At 40.5% G+C, this 27,575-nt stretch overlaps 1 protein-coding gene and 1 long non-coding RNA gene across 7 annotated transcripts in view; one reads left to right on the top strand and one right to left on the bottom strand.

The window, feature by feature from the left end:
- Positions 1 to 254: 254 nt before the first annotated feature.
- LOC135577255 (uncharacterized) lies at positions 255 to 26,360 on the bottom strand. Its single transcript, XR_010468846.1, has 3 exons — positions 25,344 to 26,360; positions 3,885 to 23,193; positions 255 to 3,500 (listed from the first exon to the last, which is right to left on the bottom strand). It is a non-coding gene; the product is annotated as an uncharacterized LOC135577255 (long non-coding RNA).
- Positions 25,481 to 27,575, top strand: part of KCNN2 (potassium calcium-activated channel subfamily N member 2) — a 69,636-nt gene continuing 67,541 nt past the window's right edge. The window contains exons 1-3 of one of the 6 annotated variants that reach the window (XR_010468844.1): positions 25,481 to 25,592; positions 25,891 to 25,965; positions 26,259 to 27,370. Coding sequence is in view for 3 of the 6 variants with exons in the window: in XM_065045385.1 (XP_064901457.1) it covers positions 25,496 to 25,592; positions 25,891 to 25,965; positions 26,259 to 27,370 (1,284 nt within the window). In the remaining 3 variants the exon portion in view is untranslated. Of the gene's footprint in view, positions 25,593 to 25,890; positions 25,966 to 26,258; positions 27,371 to 27,575 lie in introns of those variants that run through there. The other 5 variants (XR_010468845.1, XM_065045385.1, XM_065045384.1 and 2 more) reach the window with 5 other exon arrangements.

Below are 27,575 nucleotides of genomic sequence, written 5' to 3'. Positions count from 1 at the left end.
TTTCCGCGCACATTTGCCCGCGTACTTTAAATTATTTCCTCGCACAACTGCGAGTGTATTTTCCTTCCGTCCACACTTGCACGCGTAACTTTCCGTGCCCAATATGAGCACGTGTATAAATTATTTCCTCGCACAATCGCGAGTGGCCGCCGAGAGCCCCTCGCACAATCTCGAGTGTATTTTCCTCCCGTGCTTCCACATAAGCACGTGTAGGATTCCGTGCACACTTGCACGTGTAAGTAAATTAACTCTCACAGGATTGCGGGTGTATTATAAATTTACCCTCGCACAATCACAAGTGTACTGACTTTCCGTACTCACTACGAGTACGTGTATCTCTTTAAAAATAATCCCACACTGTGTTTAGGCAAGTGTGTACTTCTCTGGGACTCAGGGACGGCTCCGCCATTGTTTTGGGTGAAGCCACGTGCATGCACACTGTGGACCGCCTGTTGTATTGGTTGCTGCCTCTTAAATAATTTTCCTAGACTGATATCCAAAACTTTATTTAAGTCACTTTTGGAGTGCTAAAACCCTGTTTCTCACCAGTTTAATAAAAGTTGTTTTGGACCTTGTTGTCCCTTAAATTAACCTACGGGGTGCCTCCGTGGCAATTTATGGAACTTTATATTGTGTCACTGATGCAGAGCTGCTGATGAAAGAAGCCATGGTTAGAAAAGCCAAACAGCTATGGCTTTGGAAAAGGAATCTGGCCTCCACTAATATGCCAGAGAGACAAACACAAGGTAGGACAGAAAACATGGGCTTTTGGCAACAGTGCTGGAGAGATCAGTGAAGACAGCAGTATTGACTGTGGTAAGAATGGCATACATTGTGTAGATGAGGACCACAGCAGGAAATTAATGATCTAAGCTGGTGAGCCGTTATATACATCAGGCCAAGACTGTATCACAAGCTTTTTTAAAACTAGTTGAGAACAGGAGCTGGATGCTCAGCTCTTACAGATAAAACAATAGAGAATACAGCTAGAAGGAATCTTTTAAGATTATCTAGTTCATTCCCAACAGCAAGAACTCTGTCTGAAAGTTTCCTAACAAAAGTCTTTTTCTAGGAGATGCTGTACTCTTTCCTACATAAAGCATTCTTGCCCTTACCATCCACACACTCAAACCATCTAATCTATACGCAATTCAGGGTTATTGCTCCACCTTCTACATCCAGGAGACACGGGGAAATACTTATTAATTTTCTCATTGCAGTGTAGTCTCTAGACTAAATAAATATGCCTGTCTTCTCTGGCTCCCCAAACCCCACCCTGTCCCATGTGTTTCCTGTTGTTGCTAGTCTACTGGGGAATCTTTCCACTAATACAATAGTTTCTAAACCATGGTACTTAGAGCAGACTATTCCTATTGTAAGGCTTTTACTCATGTGTGTTACTTAGTGACTCTTGACTATCGATAGTTGTATTAATACCTCAGATGATGCCTCATTGCAAAAGTATGAGTTGGTAAAGCCTTTTTGGTCTGTAAGTCATTCCATCCCCAGCTCCTTTCCTGCAAAACTGCTTCATAGATGTTCTTCAAGTTGAACTTCTGTAGTTGATTATTCCCACAGAAACATAATGTTGTACACGGATTATTTTCTTGAGTTGCCAAGACCATTTTAAATGCTCTTTATCTGCCAAAGTAAGTGCAATCTTTTCCACCTGACAGACACACAAACTTATTAAGTGCACTGTCTACTCAAGGATTTGGATCATTAATGTGAAAATGCATTTGGTAGAATTTTGCCATTTGATATTGAGCCATTAAGAACTACTATTATTTTTCGAGTCACTTCTGTACTTGTTTCATGGTAGCTTCCACCTGGACTGTTTTTTCTGCAGTATCCTTACAAAAAGGTCAGGAGTGACAGTCAACACCCTCCCTAAAGTAACAGATTTTGCATCTATTGTCTTTTGTCTATCTATAAAGCTTGCAAAGTTTTTGTTTTGTGTTGTTTTGTTTTTGTTTTTCATCCTTTGAGGAGACTGCAATGTATTTCCCCTTACTTGTGGCTTTTAGGATAGGCAAACTGATGTCAGCAGGAGTGCCAGAAGGTAATGGGCTAAGTAAATTGACTGGAAGACATCTTGAAGTCTATTTCATCTCTGTTTTCCATGATAGAAGGCCATTGATGGCTAGATTGCTCTTTGGCTCTCTACTAGCATTATATAAGCCTGATGAATTCAGCCTACAGAGATATATCAGGTAAAACTCAATTTTATGTGTTGCAGGAAAGAGCTGTAACAAAGAGATATATTGGCTTATTAGTGAAAAAATCCTTTGGGAAATGTAAAGAGGTTACTCAGGAATATATCTCATCCTTAAGTAAGGATTGATCCCACAGTAAAATCTGAGCAGAGTCTCTGTTTTCATATTTTCTTGGTAGCTGTATATTTCATACTCTGTCAATGTAAACAACCTGTCAGTTTGCACCAGGCTCCCTTAGTTACATTCTGCTCTGTTGTTATTTTCCTAGTTGCGTATCCTTGGTTCACGTGTGGTCTTGTGTCCACCTTGCTCATTTCAGAGCTGAGGGGTGACATAGTTCTATGTACTGTTTCAGAATGAACAATGGACTGAAAGGGAGAGCCGTGAGCCATGTTTTAAAGACAAATACCTCAAGATACATTGAAAATAGATGTAATAGCTGTTTCTGTCCATGACTGGCAGAATAAAGAAATACTGGGAAAGGAGTATAGAGTGGAAAAACAGTTGCCTTTTTTTTTTTCTTTCTGTTTCACCTGCATATGATGACTTCCTGTTGCTATCAGAGTTGCTTCCAGCCTCAGCCATGGTTTGCACCCATCTAGCCCTATCATAATTACTATCCTGGCAGTAAAAGAGCTTAGTACTACTTAATACACACAGTTTAGGCTCTGGTTGTTTGTTTCTACCAAAATTCAGCTTTTCGTCAAGTAAGAGTTAAATAACAATGCATATTTTTTTAATTTGTCCCTTTTTAAATCAGTTTTTTTAATAATTGGTACAGGCAGTAATGCATAACACCTGAGTTCTATGTTCCCCGTTGCACAAACACATTAAACAAGTTCATATTAAAACTACATGACAGTTAATTTAATATTTCCATGAATCTTAGACAGCAAGACTGGGTTACACGGAAGGTGGTCAGAGGCAGAAACAGATATTTAGGGAACGCCATTTCTTAAAGCTTAGTATTCTCTTAACTGTGTACATGTCAACCCTATTTTTTTCTTGTACAAAGAAATACAATTTCTATCTCTCTTTTAGTGGGGGAAGTGGCAATTCTTATGTTTCAGTAAATACAGATTGTAGAATTTGTCACATTATTTCTTTTCATAATATACAACAAAAGAGTAACCAACTTTGTTTTGACTTACAGCATATTCTAAAAAAATCTCAAGAAGTTGGCTTTTTTGTTGTTTCTAACGTTTCTTTCTTGCCCAAATGGTCTGTTGCTTAAACTTCTCAACAACTTTGGTCTTGTCAAGAGGAAGGAATTCTGGATTCTTTCTGGAAAATTAAAATATGCTGAGATTTGTTTTGTAAAACAATTTGTAAGCTCTCATTCCTTACTCTGTCAGTGTAAACACATATACTGAAAATGTTGTGGCTATAGATGTGAGCATTCAAATACTTGTGATTAAGAACACAAGTACTGGCAAACAAACTAACTTTTTGTGGATAACCTTATACTGATTTTTGATAAAAACCTATATGTCTTTTTCTCCTTTTCCTTCTTCTTTCACCCGCTCTTCCCAAACACAAAAGAAGTGTCAAGTTATTCTTGCACTTAAATGAAAATGTTTCTTTTATCATGGGAAGAATAAAATGATCTTGTTGTCAATTTTTCAGTAAATATATGAGGGCTTTCACCACTCCTATGTAGTCACTTACCCTGGATCTACGCAGTTGGCTTGTCTGGCTGCTGGGTATCACCCTAAGAATGGGTGATGCTTTTCTTGCTATTATTGCCAAAACTGGACTAATATGCTTCTAGTCCAACCTGTGGCGACAAGGAATGCAACTTATGAGAAATGCGTGAGATATTGTACTGACAAAAATACTTAGGGTTAGACCTCGGTCTGAAACTTTTTCCACCTTAGTCAAATCACAATATAATAAGAACTGCTTAAATCCAAGTGACTGAAATTCCTGTTCACTGAAATACTTCCACTGCATCCCATACTTCAGCTATAGGAACAGCTTGTTTTCCAGCCTTTTGTTCAGTTTAATTAATATATTGCCTCTCTTAGAAGGGTACTAGAGAATGTCACACATCTTTTGTTAACTGAGTTACAGCAATCTTAGGTAGCAGAAGCCCTTTTGTGAAGGCTAAACTCTGCTCTGGGTTATCACCTCTGGAATGATTGCATTACCTGCATGAAACAACATCTTTAACAATGAACAGAACCTGTTGCACTTGGTTTCTAACACTTTTGGCAGCCACTACAGATTTCTTAAAACTGAATAATCATCTTTAGGAATCTTGTGTGAAGCGAGAACCTTTTTCTGTTCTTCAACTTGTATTAAGTGAGGTAATTTCATAGAAGATGCAGAAATGTTTGTGAGTAAAAGCATCATGGTAGTCTCTTCAGCTTACAGTTTTGTGAATGCAAAAATGCTCAAGGAATATACCCGATGTAGTACCTACATGCTCTGCCAGACAGTTTTAGTGTTCACCTGCTTGATAAATTTCTCAGAATATCATTAAAGGGCAGTGCATGTGTAATCATATGAATCTTCCTATTAATATGGCTACCATGCTGTCATACAATAAGGCTGTTGATTATTTTAATACTCCCATCCTGTGTTAATACTTTTTTCACTTATTTATCAAAAGATAATATGAAGAATTCCCTAGCCTCATGTGTGCCTGCACTTCATGCTTTGTATGCCTAATACAGGGAGAATAATAGTAAAGTAATAGATAATGGAGGCTTGGGAACCATACAGGAGCCACGGATTACTTGAATGCTGAGAGAATAGAACACTGCCTCTTAAAAATGAAGCCTTAATTGTAAAAAATGAACCAGGTAGTGCAGGGATGTTCTGGAAGCTTGGTATTATGCTACCCGCTCGCTGAAGGGAGCTTTTTATACAAAGAAGATTTGACTTTTTGCTTCTGAAGAGGCACGAACTGATTATATTGAATGGCACAAGAATTACAGTTGTCAAGCCCTGTGTTTGCCTATTTGTAAATATTAATTCTTTTCATTATGTTATCAAATTTAATTCCGAAACATTTTAGTTTCCTTTTCAGTTTAGAAGGATGCCAAAAATTAACTGACAGGCGAAGGTGTTTCATCTTTATCACTTCAGAATAGTTTAGGGGAATGCCAGAGCACAACTACAAATCACATAATCAAATATTTATCTATCTTGGGGACTACAGCTTGGATGACACTGAGTTTAATCCATTTACAATTGATTTTATTTTTAGAGGCAAATATTTAGGGTGAAATCCAGCCTTATTGATGAAAGGTACTGAACTCAATAGCTTAAAATCAACAAGAACTACAAATAAGTATTATATCAAGACACAGTGAATTATGCTTTCAAGTGTTTAGCCCTTCCCAAGGTTTAGCTCATAATGTGATTAATCACATAGGTATGACAGGCAGGATTTCAACCAGAACATTCTCATTAATCTATCTAAACATGCACAAATAGCAACCAAAAGGAAACAGGATCTTTTCAGGCTGATAAGTGGCCTCCTGACCTTCAGTAATTTTGTTGCTCTAGTGATTTTACTGCAGATGAAGAAGAAGGAGTGGACCACATACAGTCATAGCCTTGCTTTGCCTTCAGGTGTGCTAAGGCTCTATTTGGCACTAGGAACAACTCATGCAAGTCTTGAGATGTGAGCAAAATAACTGCACTGGTTTTGTGGCTTACAGACTTACCATGTTACTGGAAGGCAGGATTAGGAACCGGCCCACATAGAGAAAGATGCCTGTCTATGGTATGGTTGCTAAAGTGAAAATGGAAATTACAACACTCTTACTGCATGATGTAAAAAACACGTCAGTTTTCATGAACCAAGCAGGAAAACAGCTGAGAAGAAAGGAGCATTTCTGTATGAACACCAGGTGAAGGTCCATGTTGAAGGCACACACAGCACACATCTCTGCTGCTCTGGCTGAGTGCTGGGGCCAGAGTTTCGCTAAGACACATGGCACAGAGAGGAGCACTGAGAAATCACATGATAAAGAAGCACTAGAGAGCATAAGTGAAGAATGACATCTGTTGTTCCAAATAAATGTGATTCTTCCCTTTGAGATTTTCTAGGGCATTCCAGAGAATGCAGAAGATATAAACAGAAAGATATGAAATTTAGCACATACAGGAAAGAAATTTCACCTCATCAGTGTCTGTTTTAATGGCTAGAAAACTTTCTTTGGCTGAATTGCTTCACTGACATGCAAATCTCTGCTGTAATAACCATTACAGTAACATCTTCCATGCATTCTAAATGCCTGCATTTCTAGCTTTCATTATGCAGCTGTATTATGCTGCATCACCACTGTTTCTTGCAAAGAACAACACAAATAAAATACTCAGGTGGTGATCCAACTTTTTACATACTTCTGTCTGTTTGTAAGATTTTGTTAAGTAAACATTTTCTTTGTCTTCCATGTATTTGTAGTTACACATACCTGCACTCCTGTGACTACACAGCAGAAGTCATGAAAAGTATATAGAAAAGGAATCAAGAAACATACTCTTATTAGTTTGACAAGGATGATGAGGTCCAACTTTTTTACCAACTGGAAAAAAGTGATTTCTATAGCTGATAACATAAGGTATATATATAGTCAACTTCAGTAATTGCTAATATGTATTTTTGACCTGCTATTCTTCATTTACTAAAAACTTTAAATGCATTTGCTTTAATTGCTTATGAAAGAACAAGCAAGGAAATATTAAATCAGTCTGAATTTTGTTTTCTTTACAAGTTGTGGGCTAGCTTCAGGAGGAAAGCCGGAGGGTGCCATCTGTCACTCAGACCAAGGTGACCTGTGCTCTCCCTGAGAATTACCTTACACAGAGCAGATGTGGAATCCAAGTTCTGCAAAAAAACCCCAAACCAAACAAAACCAACCACAAACAAACCACAAAAACCAAAAACACCAACAAAAAACCACAACCTCCCCAAACCTGTTCTAAACTGCATTTTATCTTTATTTTTTGACAGCTTTTTTTTTTTTTTTTTCCCCAAAAGGAGAGAGGTTCTTACCTCAGAAAGGCAACTCCACACCGTGAATCACAAGTTACTACAAGAGGATGCTTGGTTAAGACAGAAGCCTTGGAGAGCAGTGAGACTTAGGGCATTTTTATACCAATGGGGTCAGACAGACTTGGGCTTCCTTCCTTCTGCTGCTCACCCTGAGACTGTAAGTGCAGGGACCAAGGCTGTGGGACTCACCTAAGCTGGCTGGACAAGCAATTTGTGCTTCCTAGCTGAGAATAATGTGCTCGCAACAATTTTGCTTGTTCATTTTGTATCTATTGCACTAACATATCTACAATTCTCATGGGGGAAAAAAAAAGCAGCTAGAAAGATGAATATAGTAAAATACACAGAATTACTTAAAATTCAACCCTGTGGGGTCACTAGCAGAGACAGAATCATTGTTGAGATGTAGCCATCTCACTTGAACATATTTTTACAAAATCCTAAAGCTTTTCTTGATGAATCACAAAAAAAGAGACCTCAAATGAACGACAGCTATTTTGTCTTTTCTTTCTTATTAGGGACCAGTCACATGGGACACGTAGGCAGACTCTGAATCACTGGAGAGGTGTAGGCATGCCAAGAAATGGCAGCACAAGGCAGCTCAAGACTGCAGCTGTGCTTTCCTGTTGTGTCAGTCCATAGATACACAGGATGGTAGGGCTTTTTATACCCTTTCTTCTCCTTGTCCACCTGAAAGCAACCAGCAAAACATGACAAATATTCACAAAGACTAATTTTCATCTGGGAGCTCTTCCGGAGTCTGTTCAGAGCTAATCCATAGAACCTAATCCACACCAGCCTTAGGTTCTGCCTCTAAATGTTTCCTGTACCAAGAAGCATTGTCTTATCTTTGCTGAACAGTTAACACATAATCTCACCTGGATGCAGAAATTAGATATTACTCCATCAGCGTCTTTGAGGTAGTGGTCTGTTAGACTTTCATACAGCACAGGTTGTGCAAAATATAGAGGACTGCACTTTTCATGAAATGTAACTGCAGACACTGCTTTGTTCAAAACACATCTTGAAGTGGAGATGGAGGTGATGCTCTGGACTGCTACAGGGCAAATATTGAGTCTTGGACATCAGGTATCCCTGCCTCACTGAATGTTGGATCCTGTATGCTGTATAGTCACACTTATTTTCTTTTATATCCTCAAAGACTTTATTCAATGCTTTGGCACGGGAGAGATACAAACAGTAAAATATTTGTCTGGGAGATTTTCCAAAAGGTAGGAGATGAGTTTCTAATCCCAAAACTATGATGTAGGTGGGAAGATGCTGTTCCTGTTTCCCTCTTTCTTTTACACTGAGAGGTTTCAGGCTTCAGGAGAGGTTTCAGGCTCTGAATTCAAAGTAGAGAGAGGTGCTCACCTTTGATGCTTACTAACCTAGGGAACAGGCACAAACAAAGTACATTTTTATACTTATATTTACCTATTAGTTAGTTCTTGTGGATCGTGTTTGGAAGTGCCTCTTTCTCCTGCACAGGGAGCCTAAGTGCTTAAGGCTCGGTTCCACTACCTGAAAGTTAGGTTTTTGTAATGCTCTGCACTGTGGCACCAAAGTGGCTTCATAACATAGTGTGCTAAACGTGATAGATACAGAGAGGGTTGAGTAGCTGATGTTGCTGTACATAGAGGTTTGACCTAGCACGTGTTGAATTTAATATCTTTTCACTTAACTGTTACAGCCATTTGATCCTATTGAATATTTGATTTTGAGGTGAGGAATTTGGCTTCCCTAATTCAGAAAACAGCATACTAAAAGGCAGGTTCAAACACAGCTCTGACAGGGATTTTACATAGGGATTGATATTTCTCCTCGAATCAGCTGCAGTTTAACGCTGTATCTGAAAAAAAAAAAAAAAGGCTTAAAAGATATAGAAAGATTAGTTTCCTTAGCAAAGCACTTCTCAGGAAGCAGACCAATGAATTAAGCAAATTAACACGAGGTATGGTTATCTGTATTATGCTATAAGAAACACACTGTGTCACCCAGCTCTCAATCCAGTTTATGAAGAAGAGACCTAGAAGGATTATCCAGTTCTCTGATTCCTCAGTAATTTCCAATTCCTCTCCCCCAAATTAAAATCAAAGCTTTTGTAACTCATCTGCAAAGTACAAATATTATGAAAAGCAGTACTGAAGTGGAAAGCTGTCTTTTCCACAATACTGAGTGCCGCAAGCTGTAACTAAATCTAAAATAGATCCTTTTTTGTTTTTTGCTTAGCCATGTGGGAGAGTACAATAAAACAAAGGGAGAACAAAACAATGTCCTATATATTTATAGATTGGATATAAATACTCCAGCTGCAAATGTTGAAGTTCAGTTTCTTTATTTCTCCTTTATTCTTCCTCAAGGTCACAAGATGTACACAATTATTTTCATGTAGACTGTTAATGCTATTCCTGTTAGATGAAGGAGAGGGAATTCAAAGGAGAAATGAATATACAAAGTGAATTTGGCTTATCTTTCATTAACTGAACATCTTCAGTACACTGGTGTTTCTCTTTTGGTAAGATCAGCGTTTCTCAACACTGTTCCTCTTTTCCTGTTTCTCTTTCAGTAATCCTTCGGTGTCTTCCCTTTTTGTATAACTGAAATCAATATTGAAAGCTAAAACTGCTTCCCAAATCCAGTTTACTGAAGGAGATAGAGTGCAATGGGAAAGGAAAAAAAAATCCTTAACATCTGAAACTTCTTTTTTTTTTTTTTTCCCTATGACAAAAAGATTTTAGTTATAAGATTGCTTTTTTGAAGATGAAGAAAAATGTTGCATTAAAAGTATGGACCAGCTGTCGGCCAAAAAGTAACTCAAAGACCCTATTCTCCACCTTTTTTTGAAATTAGATCAGCCCGCAATGTATAAAACTCAAGCTATTGCTACTATATGCACATAGGATGACAGGGAAAGGCAGAAAAAAATACACTGTATGAAAGAGGAGGAGAAACGTTTCTGTGTATCATCCTTGATGAAGCTATCACTTTTGAATAAAGGCTATTTATTGTTCACTTTAAAATCTAATTGCTCTGATTATCCTGAGTAGTCTTCCCTTAAAATCAAAGCAAAAAAAGCTTTTTCAGGATTTAGTTCCTTTAATGGTTTAATGGAGCAGTCTCTCTTCTTGGCCTGCTGATTAGTCACCTAGTCATTTCAGCAGGGGTATTCCTGCCACATGATTCACACACTCACAAAGTGCAAAATAAAGATATGCTGTTTTTTAATTCAAGGTTTGTTCATATTCAATTGCTATTTTCATTTTTTTACTGTATTTACAGTAGGGCCTTGGTGGAAGAGCAGTGAGATTCCAAGGGCTGCTATGCATCCTCTTAGTATTTACAAATATAATCTTAAAGCGTATACGCAGAGAAAACACTGTTAGAATTAATGAGTTTGAAAAATTTTGATGAAGTGGCTTGCTATTATGCCTCAGTAAACAAAATAATGTAGTAACAGTCTAGTTTAATGCTTAAAAAATATACAGTGGAAAAAGAGTGATTATTATTTACTACAAGGACAACTTGATTTCAGGGCCTCACTAAACCGCCTTTTGAAAATCAAAGTGTATGAAATGGTTCTCCTTTTTTAACAAAAATGTGGTTATTTCTTCATGAAATACACTGGACTTTTAGATAGGACCCCTTCTTAAGAGGAAGAAAAAAAAGTTGATTCGTCCACAAAATCATATTGATCCCTGTGTGTATTACTTCCATCTTTTATTATTATAGTTTTTACTCAGTTTTGCAGTCACATCATCAAGTTTATGGGTCTATAGTGTCACCTTCCCATGAAACCTGGCATCATGCTGGCCATCAGCTAGCTGTCTGGTGGTGATGTGGTCTTCAGAAAGAGGTTATATATTTTGCAGTTAGTAATTCAGTTAGTTCATCTCAAATCACCAAATGCATAGGTAAATACTCACTGATACTCTGTCCTGTATTTGTTTTTCGCATATCCTCTTTTACTGAGAAATCAACATGGAATAGGTATTCGAATGGCCTGTCTGGATCCCTTCTGTATGGGAGACTTGTTGAAAGATGTAAGAGGAGGACTCAAGGCTTCAAGGCCTCCATCATATCTGCTGCTTATTTATACAGATTATTTCCCTTCTATTAGTTAAATTCTTAAGTCACTTGGTTTTGGGGTTGGACAGGAATCAAGTCTTTCATGTAACAATTAGGTGAGGCCCCAGCTTGTGTCTATGTCTCCAGAACAGACTGATCTTCAGTATTTCTTCTACCTTTTTCATCATCATGGCCAACTCCAGTGCTGCCACCTGTTCCCACATATTCACTTATTAAACAATCTTAGGGGCTAGGGCTGTGCTCTATTATGCAAGAGACCATCCTGTATATCTCTCCTGTGTGATATAATCTTAATTCCCTCTGAGCTGAACTCTCTAATTGCCAGAATATAGGGTAAGGTTTTCGCAATTACTCTTACTGTTGAATAGAATAATTAAATAGCCATCACAAAGCTCTACAGACTAATGGCTGAGGAAGTAATTTGAGACTTGGAAGGCTGGATTCCAGTCCCTGTACTAATGAGCATTTAAAGCGTATTCTGTAAAGAGTGTTATTTCAAAAAAACATCTAGCTTAATGGCTAAAGCATTGAGCTAAGAGATGCACTTCAGATATTGTCTCTATTTGTTTTGCATCTTGGACATGTATTGAGCAGGTGAAACATGGCACAGGCACCACTGCATCCTCCTCCTCCCTTTTCTACCACCCCTCTGTTTTGCAGGGAATGGAGATAAATACTGTGCCCCAGGAAACAGTTTGCATCTGGGAGCCTATACTGTGTACTGTATGGTGGCATCTTATTTCATGCAGTGCCAGGCAGTTGCTGCCTGGCTAGATCAAGTTCACATTTCGCTTCTCGATTTCACAGTTACATGACTCTTCCAGTGTATTGTGCAAAGTTTCTAGTGGTAATTGGCAACTAAAGGCTCTGAATTATATGAGTGGCTAGATATCCAACAACTGTCATAGTGTTGAAAAACATAGCATTTATTTATATCACTGAGGTGGCACACAGTTTTCGAACCTCTACTTCCTGTCATGGAGGTTAAGTGAAGCTCTGTGGAATTGTGTGGGTGTTCAGTAGTGACGAGTTTCACTGGTTAAATGCTTTAGAGTTGTATCACTTATGTTTTAGTATAATAGATTTCATCATTTTTCACAGTTATTGTAAAGATATACTTAGGTGAGAGACAAATAATGTAAATCATGATTACAAAATTTGTCTAGTAGGAAATATTCTGGAACCAGGAATTTATAATATGTAAGCTACTGAGCAGCTATTCGAAACACACAAATGTTGATATGAGAGAGGGTATTCCAGCATATATAACATGTATTTGTCTGACACCTTATAAAATTAATTTCTAAAACTAGGTAAACACGGTTTCAAAGATAAGATTGTGAGCTATTGTAGAGCTCTTAATCTGGATAATTTTCTGGCAGTTTCTTCTTAGAAGGGACACTAAAGATCATCTAGTCGGCCCTCTCTTTAATGGGCTGGGACACTTTCACCAGATCAGGTTGCTCAAGGCCCTTCCAACCTGGCCTTGAACACTTCCAGGAATGGTGCATCCACAACTTCTCTGGGCAGCCTGTTCCAGTGTCTCACCACCCGCATGGGGAAGAATTTCTTCCTTATATCTAATCTAAATCTACCCTCTTTCAGTTTTAAGCCATTACCCCTTTTCCTATCACTACATGCCCTTGTAAAAATTCCCTCTTCGATTATCTGGTAGGTCCCCTTTAGTTACTTGAAGGTTGCTATACAGTCTTTCTGGAGCCTTCTCCAGGCTGAACAAGCCCAACTCTCTCAACTTGTCTTCATAGGAGAGGTGCTCCAACCCTCTGATCATCTTCATGGCCCTCCTCTGGACTTGCTCCAGCAGGACCATGTCCTTCTAATGTTGAATGTCCCAGAGCTGAATGCAATACTCCAGATGGGGTCTCACCAGAGCAGAGCAGAGGGAGAGAATCACCTCCCTCAGCCTGCTGGCCATGCTCCTTTTGATAAAGCCCAGGATGGCTCTCTGTTTGTCACAGATCCTGTATAATTTCTCAAGTATCAGCTTGATGACACATTCTCATCCCAGTTTGCTCATGTACTTAGTGCTAAACTGGATCACTGGAAAAATCTGCCTGAATATGGGGAATTTAGTGGCAAAAAAATGACCCCACAAAAGTTCACTCTTGAGGTACTCAGAGAATGCAGGTATTCAGAGAAAATGAAGACAATGAAAAGATATTTTACTCAAGTTATAAAAGTGCTGACATTCCTCTTGTCAAAGGAGAATAATTCTAGTTTATTGTAAAAAGTGGATGTTTACATCCCTGATGGACTGGAAATGGTAATGCAATAAATATTATTCCTATATGCAGGAGTTGTAGGGAAAAAACGCTATCAGGCAAATATGATTATTCATTACCATTAACTATTTATTCAGAGTTAAACCTATTGATGTTAAACATCTTAAAAATTAATCAGTGACCTTATTCTTTAATTTTCCTTCAGTTAGGCAAAATGAGAGAGGTTCTCTGTAGTAAAATATGTGTAAAGGGATGACCACCTAGCATAGGAAATTTCTAGACTTACACAAAATTGTTATCAGGTAACTATATTTTTGGAGATTCCTAAGAAGCTTTATTGTGCCAGACAACTATATAAAACTAAATTAAGGATTTGCTTTCTACAAGAAGTAGAGACAATCTTCTGCTTTGAATCCCCTTGCCTGTTTCATTCATTCACATACAATCAAGAACATATAGAACATGTTCATGCAGTAAACATACTTATGCAACCTTTTTACACAAAAATGCAAGACCACTACAGCAGGTAGTAAAACCAAATAATATTGTGCAGAGTTCTTCAAATTTTAGAAACCAATTTTGCAGGCTTCTCTTTGAAAGTTCTTCTGATCTACCATGTCTTATTTGTGTCCACTGTCATATGCTACCGAGAAAGTACCTTCCAGTTTTCCAGCACATCTGATTTCAGTATTTATCACCTCTTTTATTCTCTCCTCCCTGAATTCACGTAATTCCAGCAATCCTACTTTTTAATATGATGTCTATATCTATTTAATACTCTCACATTAATGCTACAAGAGAATGAATGCCACTATGAAAAGTAGCCAATGTGCCACTGTTTTCTTTAGACCTGGAATACTCATACCCTTCTTTTGCCTAGAACCAAAAAATAAACTTTTGTATTAGAATTAAGAAAGACTACTAAATCTGACAGTATCATATTAATTGGCTTAACTTTCAGACTTGCTCAGCACCTGATCTAATTGTCAGTTTGGCAAAATGTGTAACCTAAGACATTCCAATAGATTTGGGAGATTCCCTCCATGAGTCTGGTACAACTTGCTGAGTGCTTGAGACATATTCTTCTCAGGTACAGCAGAAACTAATCTGTTACCTTGACTACAGTGCTCTGTCACACATACATTTACAAAAACTCACACATTTGTAAGTTTCCTGAAAAGTAAGGTGGGTTAATCTTTGCACATGCCTTCACAGAAAAAAAGTATTTTTGAGTGGGCTGGTCATTAATGAGTTTTTTGCTTGGACATTCTTGATAAGCTTGGCTTCAACAAATAATAAGAAATCAGGAACCTTAGGAAACTACTGCTTTAATGTAGTAATAAATGAACAATTTTTAAACTTGTTTTACAAAGTCACCTGAGGGAGGAATATTAACTGTCACTGCAGGTAGCCCAGTGAACAGCTTTTATACGCAGCTGCAGCCAAAGCTGCCTCAGTGATAGGACAAACAGCAACAAGGAAAATAGCTTAATAACTTCGAAGGCAATGCAGTAGTTGCCTTCTTTGAAGTGCTGTACTGGGCATATCCTTTCAGGAAGAGCACTTTAGTACCAAAGGAGTTTGAGAAAGCAGTAATTTCAGTTGGCAAGGCATAGAAATCATTTGTGAAAAAAACCTACTACATGTGTTCCTTACTTCTTAGCTTTTTGGAGCGGCTTTCCAAGTATCTGCACCCCACAATGTTATAAGAAAAAAATGTTTTAAAATGTGTTTTAAACAAGAGGGCCTAAAGCCAAAATATGTTACAGAAAAAAGAGCAGGATCTGGTCTTCTCTCTCTTACCAGAAAAGTTAGCAGCAAGTAAATGAAATTTCAGAAATTGGAATATTCAAAATTTATAATGGGATTCTTTTTTTTTCATAAAAGGTGAACCTTTGCAAATTACTGTCTTGCTTGGCCTGAGTTTTTAGCTAGGAGAGATTACAAGATGTTGGGTTATCAATTTAGATTTATATCTAGCATTTCAAACAAGAGACCTTGGAAGAGAGACTCAACCGATGATCTCCTAGACATCACTGCTAAAACTACAATGGGGCAGAGCTGAGATCAGACAGGCAGCCCCTCCCCTACAGGAAGAACCAAAGGGGCTCCTACCAGAAGCTATGCTTGTCCCTCCCTCCACATGGACCCATCTTTCTGCACCAACCACCCAAGCCACTCAGAGTCAGCTTGAAGACATCCCAGTTCCCCTGCCCTTGTAAGCATTATCAGGGGGGTCACATTATCCCTGTATCTATTGCCAAGCCCTGTCTACTGCATCTCTGATGAGCTCCCACCAGGGATAGGGTACTTATCTAAATGCAGAGACTGGGTGCTGCCTTCTCCCCACAGATCATGAAGAGGGCAGGCGTGGTGGTTGCAGGCCTTACCAGCCTTGTAAGGCCAAGCACCAGAAGAAGGGATGTGTCAGCCACCTCCTCCATCTGCTGAGGACATAGATCAAGTTTGTAAAGATGACAAGATCTTCTTGCTGGTAGAACTGTTCTTAAAAGAGCACGTATCTTACATGAGCAAGCCAACTTTCATTGTTCAGGACTTAGGCCAAAATGATATTTGTATTCTACGTGGATAAAATCTGTTCCCAGAATGTATCATTATCATTTAATTACTGATGTTCTTGCATTTTAAGAAATTCAGTGCTGGAGGCACATTGAATTTAGACAATTTCTTTTCTATGTATATTGTATTTTTGGCCAAAATACCACCTCTCATTCTTGCAATTACATTTTTCAATTCCCATGCCTCAGATTTTTTTTTTTTTTTGGTAACATCTGCTGTCACATCTATTTTGGAATTGCAGCTTTTTTTATTCCCTTTCTTTCCAGCTCACACAGTTAATGTCTGTAGTTCCCATATTTCTTCACCGTGACTGCTGTCTTATTTTCATTTCTAGCTCCACTCTCATGAGATATTTTATAGTACAGATCAGAGACCAAAAAGCAAGACTGATCCACTAGAATGTCTTTTAGCCACTTACAAATAAACTGCTTATGAGCATACTAAGGGTCATTTTCATGCAAGTTCATGCTTTGCCTCATAATAGGTGGAAGTGTCACTCTTCCCTCCAGTGTGGGAACTGGGCATCCATTTCCAGTGCTTTAGCACCTAACTTCCCAGCCTGCTTGCAGCCCTGAAGTTACAGCTGCACGTGTAGATGCAAATATATTGGCAGAGTTTGTGCCTAACATACAGCGGCCACCTTTCTGCAGATGTAAGCCATTACATTTCACTAGAAAATGGCACCTACAATTGTATGGCTTTTTATTAATGCTTCCTCCATTTCACTTGCTGCAGGTTTATCATCCTGACCTGGATTCTGCAATTACAACTGCCACTGTCTTCTAGGACAGTTTTCAAAAGCAAACATTCAGGCTACATCTACAAAATATACATTTACATCTACAAAGAGATTTTTTGTAGAAAGACATGAACAAACATTCACTGGCACATGCCTTGGGTCTGTGTAAATACTTGCCTGTAGAAATGAAAGCATTACACTTGAAACATAGCTGCACAAAGTTGGAAGGAGTAAAACTGTGAATAATTTATTTTTCAGCAGGGTAATTAGGAAGTTTAGGTTCACATCAAATTAGATTTAAGAGGTCTTTTTCATCCCTGATGAAACCAGAAACATCCTACATGTCATATAATGTAATTAAAATGGAAAAAAAAAAAAGTGGTTTAGCTGTTGCAATAAAAGGGAAATAGATGAACACATAATTTGATAGTAGTAGGTGGCATTATTCTCTCCCTTTTTCAGTAGGCCTATTGTTAGACTAAGTCACTCAGGCACTCAGGACACTGCTCGCTTTCAGTGCCCTTCTGGCTTTGCCTGGAGGAAAAAGCCCCGCGGGGCAGCAAAAGGTGTTCTAAACAGAGACATTCTTGTGCCACACTTCGGGTATTTTTTTGGACTGGGTAGATAGCTATTCATTGGTACAAGAATAGAACGATGGTTTCCAGCTTTCAGTATTAGCTGCCAGACTTCAAAGGTGTGACTGCATTCTGTGACTGATTTAATGTTAAATGTAACTGCCTCAGAAGGAGAAATACAACATTTTCTGTTCTAATTCCTTCGCGCACAGAAGGGAACATAAGAAGGTCGTGAGCTGGGATCACGGAATAACAGCTGATTATTTGAGAAAGCGGAGCTGGGTTTTTATTTATTTTTACCAGTAAAATTTCGGATTATTTACTTCTGTCATATAAGAGCTTGGGAACAGGCCTTTTTTTTAATGTATCTGTTAGGGGAAAATTATCCCAAATGATTATCCATCTTTGGAGGAACTGCAGTTTCAACCAGACATGCAAAAAGGTGACAGTTCATTTTAATTTGCATCGCAAACGTATTTAGCAGTATGTTATTTTTATTCCTCATCATAAATACTTCTAGACTTTATGGAATTGCCACAGCACACAGTTCTGCAAACTTACCTATTTTTTTTGATATTGCTTTTTTTTTGCATGGTAGCACTGACTAATCTAATAGGCAAGTACAATCTGGAGTGTACTTTCTGCAAAGTCATACCATTCAATAGTAAATTAGATATCCTGTCTACATTCACAACAGTCAAAAATATAAAACAAAGTAGAATGAAACTACTGACTTTTGTAAAACTAGCCACTGGGTCTAGAATATAGGAAAATTTGAGGGACAAATGTGTATGTCCTTTTAGCTACCACTGAATACTGATTTGGTAAGTTTTCTTCAGGATTTTAAAGAGTAAGTTTTGAGCAGACTAGGGTAAAAATAGTCTAGGCAGTTTTTGTGAATAAACACAGCCAAACCTCTTACAATGCACCTTTCTTCTTTTTTTTCATTAATTACACACTTCTGATGTTATAAATAACATTGTGGATACCATAAATCAAATATAAAGTAGTTTTTCCTTTTTCTGCTACACAAAACATGTTAATAAAGCATAAATCATAAAAAGCTTGATGAATTTGAAAAAGAAATTGCCAAATATGAAGAGGCTTTCCAGAGTTAGTAAAGAGCACATGCAGACACTTAAAATTGCTTTAAACTATCAGTCACATAGCAGCTTCACCTCTTGGAATGACAGTCCTGTCAGTTATGCAGCATGTGCATGGGAAGGGCAGCAGGACAAAATCTCATCCAAACTGACAGCTGAATGTTAAGTGAATGACAAATTAAAATGATGACATTAGATTGCAGTGGATCCTCCTTTTCCTAGATACTTAAGAGATAAAATGCTGAATTTTCATGCACAAGTGACAACTGTTTGAGGGATTTTAAAGTATAAGTGATTCTTGAAGGTAAGAATAAACACTTAGAGACTCTTAGAAATTTCTAGCAAATGCCATTTGAGCCGCAAGGCTTCAGGCCAATTCTGACAGTAGCTTTAAGATCTAGGATTCAAAGTGCCGTGTGTGCCCCTAAGCACTCTAACACTTACTATGCCCCCAACAGCCACAGAAGCCAGAACATGGGTAAGTCCAGAGATGGTCAACTGGCTCTCGTGGCTCCTCCAAAGGGGACAGAGGTAGATGTTGCAGGGGTTTGGTGGGTATTTGCACAATGCTCTTGGAGAAGAATCTGTGAAAGGGTCTATTTTCATTTCTTAGAGGGGGATTCCTGCTCCTACTCTGACAAGAATGACTGTTTTTTGTTTAGATAGATCCGTGTGTCTTTTGTACTCTAGTTCTGTCTGACCCAATGAATCATCTTGCACTTCATGACTAGACAACTGTAAGGAAAACAACTGGTTGTCCCTTTCCCCGCCTACAATACACCTTCATTTTTCGCACCTGCTCTCCGAGATGGACAGTGCATGCAAATCCATCCAGCCCAGCAGAGCAGAAAACAGCCTTTTTCCTCAACTGTGTTTATGTGGAGAAGAAATTAGCTTACATTTAAGATGAGAACACAACTGCTGATGGTGTTTGCAAGAAAATGCTTAGCCTCCTACCCCATCAGAAAAGAGTTCTGAATAGGAGAGTCATCAATCAGTTAAGTGTTGGTCTGCAGGTTGCATCGCTGTCCTCAGTTCATACTCCTGGCTAGCTCAAGCTCTGCATACTGGGTTGCTGACTCCTATAATCCACGTTTTTGACCTCTGCAGAGGTGGTCAGGTGAACACTGATACATTTTTAATATTAGGAAAATTAGTCTGAAAAAGAACTTCTAGGACATACTTTATAACAGTTACAGCAGAGATTTCATAATTAAAGCTGAAGATCTTTTCCACTTCAAACTTGGTTTTGACCTTCTAAAAAGGTAAAGAATCTAAAATGCTGGTCAGGAGTGAAGAAACCATTTTGTCCACATGTTTCCCATTTATGCATCAGACTTCTCAAATGTAGACTATCTTTTGAATGTGTGAAGTTGTAAGCAGAATTTTTAAAAATTGTAGTTTTCACTTTGAGAAATGGTCTGGTTATGTTCACTTTTTAAAGCAGTCTACAGTGTTATGTATTTTTAAATGTCACTTTGCTAATACAAGCGCTACTAATCTGATATATTGGGTTGCAGATATGGCTTTTAGCCAGCTGGAAGGAAGCATTCTACAGAATGGAAGGAAGAAAACATTCTACAGAAATGTTTTCTGAATGGGATAAGGTTTTACGGGCTATGTGAGAAGTCTTCAGCTCTTTATCCTGAAACTTAGTTTTTGTAATTAAAACTGCCTAGTCTTTTTGTCAAAAACATAGTTATTTTTCAGTCAAGTAGTATGGAAATATAAGGGATAAAGTAGAGAAGTGCAAAGAATTTTACTTCAGAGAGTGAAAATTTCCTAGATCTTCCCAGCAGTTTCTGGAGTATCTCTTCAAACAGTTGTTTATTCGCTGAGCTTATCAAGCCAGAGCCATCTTGAAGCAGAGATGCCTTGAATAACTCCCTACTTTGACAAAAGCTGAGCCGCACAACTCTTGCCTGTCTCCCACAACCTGACCCAAAGGTGCTGTCAAGTACTGTAAGAGTGTCTCATCTCCTCTGCAGTAGGGACGGGCAAGAAGGAGGGGTAATGGGGAAGGAAGGGGAGTGGAGAAAATAAGGTGCTGCAGATAAACCTAGCTAGGAAGGAAGGAGTGAGATGCTCTTTCTTCAGTGACTGCCCCATTCATCTCTCCCGAACTCATTCCTCAAGTCACCCATCTCATAACTTAGAATAACAACCATACAAATACAACTAAGTGTATATCCAGTAGAAACTATGACTGTGAGTAACATAAAATTGGACATTGCCTTTCATATTTTACCTGCTTCCGTTTGTTCTGCAAATGTATACATTTTCCTTTTTTTGTTTAAGAAATGTGATTTCTATAAACAGGACCACAACATACATTGACATTTGTGTGTTTTACGAATGTATCCAAAAGAGTTTAGGTATGATGATGACAACAACGAGCAAATGGACTTTTGTGACAAGGGATTTCAATGTGTTGTGGAAACTGTAGAATCCTTCGGGGTATCAGGACTGCAGAAAAAAAAAAAAGCCCCAGTAAACACAACCAAAGGAGCAGCCTTACACTTTATGCTTGTTTTGAATTAGGAGGGCTACCGACTGGAAGAATTACAGTGCATTGGAAAGCAATCATACACACCACACATTTGTCACCTGATAAAAGCAAAGTCCATCTTTCACATTTTACAGCCTAATAAGGGATCATATTATTAAGTAAACTAAAATGAATTTTCCAAATACAACGCCAGTGCAAATCCATAGTAACTACGTTCTCATGGTAAAATGGAAGCAGTGATAGCAAAGGATCAATGGAAAAAATATTTTTCAAATAGGGGCAAATTAAATTTAATTATTTAGAATCAATTGCTACATGGATCAGAAATGACAGATTTTATGGAGAGGAAAAGTGCTGCTAACATCTTCAATTTGCACACCACCAACTTCGCAAGGTATGATCTTATATTTAGGTATAAGCACTGTCTCACCACACTCAATGGGTCAAAATTCTTCAAATAGTTAAGGTTAAACATAAGCTTACACACTTGATAACCCAACACACAATGTCAGTGTTTACTATTGCATAGGCTGAAGTAGAAATATTGCATGATGTTGTAATTTATGTAAATGTACTCAGTTAAAGTTCTGTTACAAAACTGCACCGATTTGTGAGAATAATAAAAGATAGTCAGATTAAACATTATGTAATAGTCACCTGCTGAGCACCTGTAACAGCTGTGCAAAATAGTATTCATGCTGATGCAATTAGCTAGCAAAGAAATTCCTCACATGTGGCAGTATCCCTTGCTTGATAATGAGGAAAAAAGTAGGGGCAAGAAAGGAAATCATCAGGTTTGTGTGATCTCCAAGTACTACAAAAATATCCAGAAAGGTTGGAAAAATGATAGTTTTCCTGGCTGTTTTGTGGACCCCATGCAATATTTTCAACGTTTAATAGTAATAAAAAGTTTTGTTAGCAAAAAATGGAAAAAAATCCATTCCTTGAGGAAGGCTCCTTGATGCAAGGTAAGGTGTGCAGCAAGATGTTTCTTAGACAGATATTTCTTAAGCTGCATCCCCACAAATTAAGGCATCCCCATGTCGGAAAATTTTGTTTAGCATTTTAGAGCTGTCAATCCAGTGCCCTTATCTTTTGTACCTTATATGGTCCAGATAATAGATGAAGATTTAAAATGGGAATGAATCTGCATTTTCATTGGTGGTATGCTGGAGAAGCAGAATAAAGTGTAGATTAGCAGAACAGTATAAAATCAAAAGTAGAAACAGTAAAGCGTGCCTCCTTCCAAGATGTAGCTGTACTATCTGCATGGAGTCACTTAGTGTTTCTTCTCCTTCCCCCCACTGCTGTGGAATATTGTCAAAAGGTCTTTGAAATTAGCACAGGTCCAGCAGGGGTGGGATTCCAGTGATGACATAGAACTACCTGACAACAGAAGTTGCTGGGGTGAATATCAGGGACATCTGGTGAGCAAAACCTTGCCAGATGGTATGTAAAAGGTAATTTACACACATGGCTCATATGGTTAGTTTCCACGCCGTTGTCCTGGCAGCTGTGCTGCAGTCATTTTGGTGTTGTCTCACTAAACATTTTTATTGCTGCATGGATACCTTTGAATGATCTCGTAATACCCTACTGCTGCCAGTGTTACCTCTGTTTTTATTAATGTGACCCTGCTTTCACTGAATAGCATCTTCTGTGTATACGCTGAGCTAGGTTTCTGTTTGCAATTTTGGAACTGGACAAGGCCATTTCCTTTAGTGCCTTCTAGAAAATCCTAGTCTTGTGCAGAATACGGTTTGAGTTAAAAATACTGTTACAGAATGGAATTTCCTAAGCTTTTTTTCATGCCTTTTGTTTCATTACTATCTTTCTGTATTTTTTGACATTTTTATGAGTGCAGAATTCTCAGTGACTTTAGTAGGTGTCTGGCATGAGTAAGGGAAATAGGATAACAGCCAAAATAGCTTTCTAATACCTTTTCTTGTAGCCTGTAGGTGTTGCATGTCCATTGGATGTCATTACGTGAGCTTTTCATATGACTAGCCACTAGCTGTGTCTTCAAATGTTCCAGTGTTCTTTCCTCTCAGAAATCATTTTTTTCCTGCATCTATTGAGGTTCCTCTTGCTATTGATACAGTTTTGCTCAACAGTATTTATCTTGTTCCTGCAATCAGTGGGTATAAAAGAAAAATATTTCCCAAACATCTCCAATAATAATCATTACCAAATGACATCTGCAGTAGTGTTTTCTCTCATGCTTTATACAAAGGTGTGCATGCACAATGTACACACACAGCTGTGTGTAAAAACAGCCTTTTTTGGCAGAGCAGCGGCAGGACCCATGATAAACAGTAAGAGCAGTTCCATCCGGTATAGAACACAAAAGTATTAAAGAAATAAATCCCCCAATCCCAAAGAGGAAATGTTTGCTTCACAGGAGTTCACTGTTACTGGTTTAGTATGATATAGCAGTTCCAAGCTGACTGTGCTAATTTTATTTGTGATACAGAAGAATACAACAGTTTAATTCACGTGAAGAATATATTTTATTTCTGAAAATAAATACACTCATTTATAAAAGTGAACTTTGAAATTACTTTACAAGGGAAGATGTTAGATTAAATAGCATCTTTTTATTCTGTCTCATTAATCAGTCTTATAGAGAGGGTTTATCTCTTTAGCTACGAAAATGCGAACTCTCCACAATTCGTATTTTAGACCTTGAAACCATGATGAGAAGTCCCAGGTTGCACAATGGAACTGAAATAAAACATCTAGTTGATAAGTTTTATAACATGCTGTGTGATTAGTATGACCTCTTGTGTTAAAAACAGGAATATTCATTTGTTTATTCGTATAATGACACAATCAAGCACATAGACAAAAAATCCAAAAGCTAGTAACAGCACTGTTCTTGCCAGTTCTACAAATAAATAGGATAGCAGCAGTAGATGAAGTAAAACTGGAGCTTATAACATTTATATTTGAATTAGAAAAATAAATGCAGTCATTTTCCTGTCTAGAACACAGCTATTATGTATTTTAGTCTACCAAAACTTTGAAGGTCATTTTTTTCTTCACAATTCTAATAAAAGCTTGCATGACTAGAGTAGATGAAATTACAGGACAGAGCCTTGGTGACTTCTAAATAAAACATGAAGATTTACCAATTTCTTAAGAAGCCTTTCACGGTAAACTAGGTCCTGAAGACTTTATTTTCTGTTAGGGAGAACACTTAAAAGAAAGTATCTTTAAGCAAATATTAAGGATATGGCATGCACAGAGAAAGAAAGATGAAACCTAGGCCTATCTAAGCCTTCAACCACTGCACAAAACATATATTCTGATGGTATATTTGTGTAGGACTTTTATTTACAGAATGATAACAGCCTGGGTTCCATAAAATTTTAATTTTCTAAGCTACGTGCAATTCATGTGTGCGTTTGAGAACACAGGCAAAATAGGACCAGTGAGATTGGATTACAGCACCATGTTCTTTCACATAGTGGGAGATGTGAAGCTGTGTTAAACAGACTGTTCATTCTTAAAAAGAAATCCACCTGTTTTGGGATAGCCTTTGGTGCTCAGGAGAAATGAGTACAATGAAGAGTTTCCAAATACACTTTAGTATAATTTAAAAACATGGAGTGATGTATTTGGAAAGTGCTTTATCATTCACACAAAAATGTGTGTGTGGATTTTTATTCAAAATTAGATTGTTAAACAAACTGTGAATTATCACAAGGCATTATGATGCTGTGTATCACACATGCTCCTTTTTATGGGTGTTTTTTTTCCAAAATAACCTATGTTATGTAAATATACTCAAAATTTTAATTTTTGGTCACTCTCTGAATAATCTACCTATATGGTACAACTGTGATATTCACAATATTATCGAGGGTTGTTTGACTGTGTGTGTGCGATATGTGCTTGCTTTAAAAAGTACACCTTGGTTAGGAATTAAGTCATTGAAATTTTACAGCAGAATATAAAAGATTTGTTAATGACAGTGCCTTACTCTTATTTCTAAAATGCAAGGCATTCAAATGTGCAGTTTCAAAGGAAATTGCACATTATGTGAGACATAGAAGTAATACGGATGTAGGCTTTTATCTGCTGAAGGCATAGTGAATTTTATCTTTGACATCAGAGAGAAGTTAAAGATGTAAGGAAACCTTCCATGCTGTAAAATTGTGCAGCTGATTTTTCAAGACAAACAGTGCTGCCTGACTGAAAAAAAAAACCAAACTGCTCTTATAATCTCAGCTAGTTGACAAGAATGGCACAGCTGTAACAACATAAATGACTTACCGTTTTCATGGTTCTTCCGTGAAAGAATCTTCCCTTAAATAAATGCAGAAAAGAGACTACCTGGTTCAGCCATTACTCTGCCTGAAGGAGCTTCAGGACTGAATTATTCAGCGAGAGTTTGGGAGGGAAAGGACGGAAGGGGAAAAGGCAAAATGGTAGCAGGCGACCAGCCTCAGGACTGCATTGGCATTGCGTGCCAGGAAACGGGCGCCAGATGCAGCGACTCAGCCGCACCGATCCCGTTTCACGGTAAAGCTCCTGCTGAGCCGCCGGAGCAGCTCTCCAGCCCCTCAACCAGCCACTGTAGTGCCCCGGGCGGCGGCCTCGCAGCCCGCCGGCCGGCTGCCCCTTCTCCATCAGCGGGCAGGCGCGGCCGGCACAAGAGCCCCCCGCCCCGCTTCCCGCCATGTGCCGGGGAGGGATTCCCGCGTCCCGGTTTCCTCCGGCGGCCCGCGCAGGCCCCGGCCCGAGGCCGCGGCGCGGACGGCGGGAGGCGCAGGCCCGCCAGGGCGGCGGCGGGCAGCGAACGCGGCGCTGTGTTTTGCAGGGCGGCGGCGGCGGGCGGGAGGCGCCGCTGGACAGCTCCGGAGCGCGGCGCCCATGTTCCGAAGACGGCGCAGATGTGAGCGGCGGCGGGGAGCGGGGGGAGCCGGGGAGACCCGCCGCGGCCGCGGCGGCCCTTCCTGTCGGGGGCGATCCCGGGAGCAGCGCGTTCCCCGCCTCCGGGAACCCCCGTGTTTCCACAGCGCGGGGCTCCCCGCGACGGGCGGGGCGGCGCGGGGGGCGAGGGCAGCCCTTACCTGCGGGCGCGGCGGGGCGGAGGTGGGATCCCTGCGCGGGGCGGGGCGGGGCGGCGCGGCGGGGGATCCTGCGCCGCCCCCGCCGCCTCACGCCGCGGCCGGTCACCCCCCTCAGGTGACGTGATGCCCGTTGTTTTGGTCCGCCCAACCAATCGGACGCGGCGGCTGGATTCTACGGGAGCCGGGATGGGCCCTTCGTGGCGGCAGCAGGACTCTCCCCTGCCGACCATAACGCATTGCGCAGGGTGCACCACCGCCCGGTCCTCCTGCGGCTTTAACGGCCCCGGCATGGACGCGCCGCGGCAGTTCCCCGCGGGCTTCGGCTCCGAGCAGCAGCAGCAACAGCAGCAGCAGCGCCCGCCGCCGCCGCACTGTCAGCAGCAGCACGGCCACGACAAGCAGAGCCTCCACCAGCAGCAGCAGCAAAGCCCATGCCTCCAGTGCAACAACTGCGCCTACTATGGGGCTGCTGCGGCAGCCGCGGGGGATAACCTGCCCCTGCTGCTCCGCGCTTCCTCGCCCCTCTCGGGCGCCTTCCGGACTCACTCCTCGCCGCTCTCATCTGCCGCCTCCTCCCGGCAGGGCAGCCAGCTGAACGTCAGCGAGCTCACTCCCTCCAGCCATGCCGGCGCGTCCAGGCAGCCTCACCAGTACCCCCAGTACCACCAGTGCCATAGCCTGCAGCAGCACCAGGCAGCCAGCCCCAGCAGCAGTGTCAGCAGCGGCAGCACCCATCACCACCATCACCACCACCACCATCACCACCAGCAGCAGCAGCAGCGCCGGGAGAGCAACCCCTTCACCGAAATAGCCATGAGCAGCTGCAGGTACAACGGCGGCGTCATGCGGCCGCTCAGCAACCTGAGCTCGTCCCGCAGGAACCTACAGGAGCTGGACTCCGAGTCGCAGCCGCTCCAGCAGCCTCTCTCCAGCCCCACCGCAGCCGGCACCCCCGCCGCCCCGGAGATCGTGGTCTCCAAGCCCGAGCACAACAACTCCAACAACCTGGCGCTCTACGGCCCCGCCGGTCCCGGCCCAGGCGGCACCAACAACGGCGGGGGCAAGTCCAGCAAGAAGAAAAACCAGAACATCGGCTACAAGCTGGGGCACCGCCGGGCGCTCTTCGAGAAACGCAAGCGCCTCAGTGACTACGCGCTCATCTTCGGCATGTTCGGCATCGTCGTCATGGTCATCGAGACCGAGCTCTCCTGGGGCGCCTACACCAAGGTACCCACCACCTCACGCACGGCCCACCCCGGCAGCCGGTCCGACGGCCCCCACGGCCCCACGGAGGGGCGGCCCCGGCCCCTCGGAGACCCCAGCGCTGCGAGGCTGCCCGTCCCCCGTCCCGTCCCGTCCCCGTCCCGAGGCGCTCCCCGCGCCCTGCGGCCGGGAGCCGCCGGCCCCCGCTCTGCCGCCGGCCCCGCTAGGA

Source organism: Columba livia, chromosome Z (assembly GCF_036013475.1).
Source record: "Columba livia isolate bColLiv1 breed racing homer chromosome Z, bColLiv1.pat.W.v2, whole genome shotgun sequence".
Classification (NCBI taxonomy): domain Eukaryota; kingdom Metazoa; phylum Chordata; class Aves; order Columbiformes; family Columbidae; genus Columba; species Columba livia.
This window is presented reverse-complemented; position numbering and strand designations above follow the sequence as displayed.